This window comes from Stegastes partitus, unplaced genomic scaffold (assembly GCF_000690725.1).
Source record: "Stegastes partitus isolate 25-593 unplaced genomic scaffold, Stegastes_partitus-1.0.2 Scaffold2605, whole genome shotgun sequence".
NCBI classification, from domain to species: Eukaryota; Metazoa; Chordata; class Actinopteri; family Pomacentridae; genus Stegastes; species Stegastes partitus.
The window spans coordinates 31,313-37,042 of NW_007580336.1; the positions used below are offsets into that span (position 1 = coordinate 31,313).

The 5,730-nt window shown below is 44.1% G+C and overlaps 1 protein-coding gene across 1 annotated transcript; it reads left to right on the forward strand.

Annotated features, from left to right (window-relative positions):
- LOC103375457 (ras-related protein Rab-8B-like) lies at positions 1-2,527 on the forward strand. The gene is made up of 4 exons (XM_008305757.1): positions 1-117; positions 676-741; positions 829-879; positions 1,163-2,527. Exons 1-4 carry the CDS (start codon positions 52-54, stop codon positions 1,247-1,249), a joined length of 270 nt encoding a protein of 89 aa, XP_008303979.1. The 5' UTR covers positions 1-51; the 3' UTR covers positions 1,250-2,527.
- The last annotated feature ends 3,203 nt before the right edge of the window (positions 2,528-5,730 follow it).

Below are 5,730 nucleotides of genomic sequence, written 5' to 3' on the forward strand. Positions count from 1 at the left end.
TGACGTGGTCTGTCTGTGTGTTTGCAGCATGCGTCCTCAGACGTGGAGAAGATGGTTCTGGGAAACAAGTGTGACATGAACGACAAGAGACAAGTTTCCAAAGAGAGAGGAGAGAAGGTAGAAGTTCTCCGATCACGGTGTGAGATCCTGATGTTCTCCTGAAAGCATGAAGCTTCACTCATGAAGGGAAAGACCGATAGTGTTCCTGAGGGAACGGGTTGAGCAGATATGAAGCAACGTGCATCATTTTCACGCAGCAGAAAGCAAAATGGTCCCAAGCTGTCCAAGTGGATCCAGTTTGTGTTTATTAAGAAGAATTATTTGCACACATCAGCTGGAAGAAAAACAGAAAGTGAATCATCAGCTGGAAACATCTTCATGTCTGTGAAGCTCCTGCACACTGATGTTAGTCACAAAAAGATGAAACCTTTATTATTGAGCCAACGCTGTAAGTGAACTCTATAAAAACAGGTTTATCATGAACAAACCAGGCAGATCGGTTTCATGGTGAGCTCAGTGTTTCCTGTAGAACACGTGTCTGAACGCAGCATCACTCTGACTTCATACCATTTAGACGTTCTTCAGCTCTGATGAAAGTGAACTTTATAAAAACGGGTTTTCATCAGTTTTCTGTCTGAATCTGTGCTCAGTGTTTAACTTGGTCTCCTCGTTCAGCTCGCCATTGACTACGGCATCAAGTTCCTGGAAACCAGCGCCAAGTCCAGCATCAACGTGGAGGAGGTGAGTCCTGATCAATAATCCATCCTGATCAGTAACTGACGATTGATCAGCAGAAGACAACGTGAACCTGCTGCGTTTCCTCCACAGGCCTTCTTCACTCTGGCCAGAGACATCATGAGCCGCCAGAACAGGAAGCTGGTGAGTTCACAGACACAAGAACAGACTGGGTTTGGACTCAGCTCAGCAGGACCAGTAGGATCAATGGGATCAATCAATCACACCAATCAGATCATTAGGAACTCATCATGTTCATACGACTCTCTGAATGTAGAAACACTGTTGAACTAGAAGTTAATGTTAGATGATGAACGTTGTTTAGACGTTATTCAGACGTTACAGGAACACTGGCTGGATATTACATGAATGTTGTTGAGACGTTATTCAGACGTTACACTGCTGATCTTTGACCTCTGTGCTGCAGAACGACAGTAACCTGTCTGCTGGAGGTCCGGTGAAGATCTCAGAGTCTCGCTCCAGGAAGAGTCTGTTCAGGTGTTTGCTGCTGTAGGCGGAGCCTCCTGCTGCTGTGGGCGGAGCTTCCTGTCAGACTCTGCCTCCCTCAGGACGGCAGCTGACCATCAACCTGCTGTGACTCCGCCTTCACTCCTCCTTCTTCTTCTCCTGTTTTAATGTGGCTGCTGGCTGCAGGTGAAGGAGGCGGAGCCAACGCATGACTCACTGTTTGTTAATGATGAGGAGGCGGAGCCTGTTTCTGCCTGAACCAAAGCCTGAGGAGTCACTCTGCTGCCCCAAACAAACATGGAGGACGGTGCAGCAGATCCTGGTCCTGGTAGCTTCTCAGCTGTTGACCTGCAGGTCTGACATCATCACCGTCAGACGTTCTGTAGCTGCAGCTGACGGACGTCATCAGAAAATATCAACTCACACATCGAACAAAAAGCTAAACTTTCCTCCGAACTCAGACAGAAAAAGGAAAAAGATCAAAACGGCTTCAGCCTCGTCCTGCTGATGCAGCTTAAATTAAAACCTTGTGCTTCTCTCAGAGTTTAGTTCATTTCTGCTCCTCAGAGGTTTAATAAAATCATGTCTGTGTGAAGAGAAGCAGAACAAACCAACGACCTCCACATGGTCAGAATCAACGAGGCCCGAAGCCTCAACCTGATCAGATGTTTGTTTTATGTCGACTTGTGTTCACTGAAATGTCTTAATCTCACAGATTATTTAACGCTGAGTTTTTTTAACCAAAAGAACTAATAGTTTTATATCATTTAACGTAATATTCCCGTTATAATCCTTTGGAGTCGTGTCCGTCATTAAAGCCTGAATTTACTTTGATCATTTAAAAACAAATATTCAGTAAAAATGTTACAAAGAACAAAGAAAAGAATTGAAATCAGTGTTTTGGCACAAAAGTGAAGAAAACATTGAAATAAAACCATTCAGAGAAAAAGCTGCAGTTTGTCTTTACAGAAACGTTTCAGCTGAAGTCTGGACTGAAGGCTTCAAACGTCAGTGAATGAAGCATGAAGCTGAACGACGCGGCGCGTTTGTCAGATGGCTCTGATTGGTCAGCACTTTGTAACTCGCTATGCAAAACCACTTCCTGTTTTGTTGTTGCCGTTTGTATTTCTGTGCTCTGATTGGCTGCCTGTTCCTCACACATGATCAGATGTATTGATTATTGTTACGCTGATCAGAGGGATTTTTTTTTTTTCTGAAATCTTTGAGTTTATTTTTTTACCTTTCAGAATAAAGGCCTTTTCACATCAGCTCTGTTCCTTCACATTAAAACAACTATTTTAATAAACATATTTTATATTTGTGATTTTGTTCACTTTGTGTTGATTTTATCTTTGGACATCAGAGCTTCAACTTTTAATAAGAACCGGACGAAGGAACGATGATTAACAGCTGCAGCTCCGGACGGTGAGTTCCTGAGTTTTAAGACACTGACGGACAATTTCAGCTTCCTGTCATCAGGTAGAGACAAAACAAAACTATCAGCAGGTTCATCCATCCATCATCTCTACNGGACTTCATGAAACTAAGAGGAATTGATTAAGACAACTTTCTACATCACCAGAACTGATCGTTCAAACTGCTGCATGTTTATTTATGACCCGACAGGATGATCATGTTTCCAGAAAACCTTTAATAAACCAATGAAAGAACCAAAATACTTCTTTGTTTTTGTGACAAAGATTCAGAACTTGTTTATCATGTTTGAGCTGATCAGTCAGTTGATCAGTGGCTGATCAGTCAGGTATCAGATCAATGAGAACCAGGTCTTCACTTTTTCAGGGCATCATGCTGGTGTATGACATCACCACCGAGAAGTCCTTCGACAACATCAGGAACTGGATACGTAACATCGAGGAGGTAGGCCACGCCCCCGACCTCACATGACATCACAACATGGCTGCTCCACCTGCAGTGTTAGTGCCAGTATTAGCTACTAATCAATGCAGCTGATTATTGATCACTGACAGCTGCACGTTAAAGTTAAACTTTAACCCTCATATATTTAAACCTGCTGTTGTACTGAAGCTCATTTATGTCTGACTCTGTCCCATAACACAGGAAGTCACTTTAATAACAGCAAATCGAAGTGAATCAGTGCTCCTGATTGATGGTTCTCTGTAATAAATACCAATAGATGATCAATGTTCTAATCAGTGATCTATCAGCTGCAGCATCAGTTACCATGGAGATCTAGCTTCACAGCATCAGTTACCATGGAGATCTAGCTCCACAGCATCAGTTACCATGGAGATCTAGCTCCACAGCATCAGTTACCATGGAGANTGTGTAGTTGTGTGTGCGGTGTGTGACTTCCTGTGTGGCTGCAGAGTAAATGTCAGTTCAGCTGCATTTGTCTGTAAATGAATGAAACAATCAGCTGACTGATTAATTGATCAGTTATTGACAGAAGAAGCTGTTTATTTCATATTGATCCTGTACTGAACATTAAACATTAGACAGAATATTGATCACTGATCACTGAACAGCTGCCTGATGATGTCACTGTGTCACCATCAGAACCTTCTCTGGCTCTGAACTGGAACCTTTTCTGATGATGTTTGATCTAAAACATCAGAAACTGCTGAACAACGTGGGTCAGGGTTTCTGTAAATGTCTGGTTCAGTCCAGAGATGTTCAGTTCCCCGTCACAGAACAGAACCCAGGAGATGTTCAGTGAAGAAGCTGAAATGGCCGGCTCGTTATTGTAAATGAGAACCTGTTCTCAATTAACCTACCTGGTTAAAAAAAGGACAAAATAAAAAAATCTGAAATTCTCCTTTTGATGAAAACGTACTGGGACTGATGAACGGATCGTCTGATCAGTTGGAGATGAATTTGCACAGCACAGGAGGATGAAGGTGAGGATGAGGAGGAGTCGGTCGGTCACTGACCTCTGTGGCAGCAGGAAGCAGCAGAAAGTTTCACTTCCTGCTCAGGACAGAAACAGGAAACAGCTGACTGTGACTCACTCTCTGCTCTCAGCTGCTGTTATTTCACATCCCTGAGATCAAACTGAGACTATTGATTGAACCTGGCTGTATTTTATCGATGAACTCTGAGAACACTGAGATTATTGATGAAGCAGCTGCAGCGATCAGTCCATCAGTGATTCATGAACACAGTTCCAGTTTTCTGCTGCTGCTCTCGTTGCGTCTTCACCTGAAGATGTGAAGCGCTGTGAGACCACCTGAGCTACATAAAGAGAACTGAATCAAGGTTCTGTCTTTAATCTGTGACGTCTCACAGAGGAACCCGTCCGACCCGCGTCCTGCTCTGGAACTGATGGTTTTGCATGGTTCTGTGTTCCTGCTGCAGTCGTGGTGCGTCTGCGGTGGGTTTGTGCTGATTCTGCTTCTGCAGCTTCTTGGAAACAGTTTCAGGGTTCGGAGGCCGGAAGCAGCGATTCGCTGGTTAAAAATATCTCTGACTTCCTGTCGACAGACGGAGCAGAGAAACAAACACATCTCTGCCTGAGCGTTTGTTTTGAACACCTCCAGCCCCCAGCAGGGCGGAGTCAGCTGCAGCTCATCACACACCTGGATGCTTCCCGTTACCTGCCGACCCGCTGGTCGTTGTGTCTCTTTGTGTTTGTGTCGTGCGTCTGGGCCACTTCCTGCTCTGGAGACTGGAACTCTGGCATCATGTTGTGGTAGTTTTGTGTAATTTCTCAGTCATTTTGTGTCTCTTTATGGTTGTTTGCGTCCCTTTGAGGTGTTCTGTGATGCTTCGTGTCTCGTTATGTGCGTTCTGTTTTGGTTGTTTTGAACTAAAATAAACTGGTTTTCGAATGTAAACGACGTCAGACTGATGAATGAGCTGCTGACGGCTTGAACATGTTGCTTTAGAATAATTCTGTCCTGCTTGAACCTGATCTGACAGCAGAGCTGCAACAACGACCCAGTAACTGGTTAGTTGTCACCTGTTAACTCGTCACTAACTATTCTGATAATCGATAATCAGTTTGACTCTTTTTCACTACAAACAAACTAAATTCTGTGGGGTGAATATTTTCTGCCTCCTTCCTCGTCCATGACAGAGAACAGAAATAATAATTCATCCAGAAAACGATCTCTGACGTTCTGCAGCTCCAGTCTGATCTCTGAGCTTCTGGACCTGCAGAGCGTCAGAACCGAACCATACTGGGCCTCTGTTTGAGAGAAAGTCTTGTCCTCTGAACTCAACGTTGTTTTTGTGTTTCAGGAATCGACTTTAAAATCCGGACGATTGAACTCGACGGGAAGAAAATCAAACTTCAGATCTGGTGAGTTTCAGCTCCCTGTGGATGTTTGTTTAATGACAGACCCACAACTACGTTACCCATGATCCTCTGCTGCACGCTGAGTCAGACCATAGACTGTATAACAGATGGACGTAGCTACCATGACGTCACCCGTTGGTTTCTGCTCTGAGAACATGAAGCCAGGGTTTTGCTACTTCCTGGTTGACATCTTGGATTTTTGGAGCCAGTGAAAATCGTGGGAGGGGGGCGGAGCCATAGGAGCAGCG

Coding starts and splice junctions, on each gene's coding strand:
- LOC103375457 (XM_008305757.1), top strand. CDS start 52: ATGGTTCTGGGAAACAAGTGTGACATGAACGACAAGAGACAAGTTTCC. Junction 118..675: donor CCAAAGAGAGAGGAGAGAAG/GTAGAAGTTCTC, acceptor CTCCTCGTTCAG/CTCGCCATTGACTACGGCAT. Junction 742..828: donor CCAGCATCAACGTGGAGGAG/GTGAGTCCTGAT, acceptor TTTCCTCCACAG/GCCTTCTTCACTCTGGCCAG.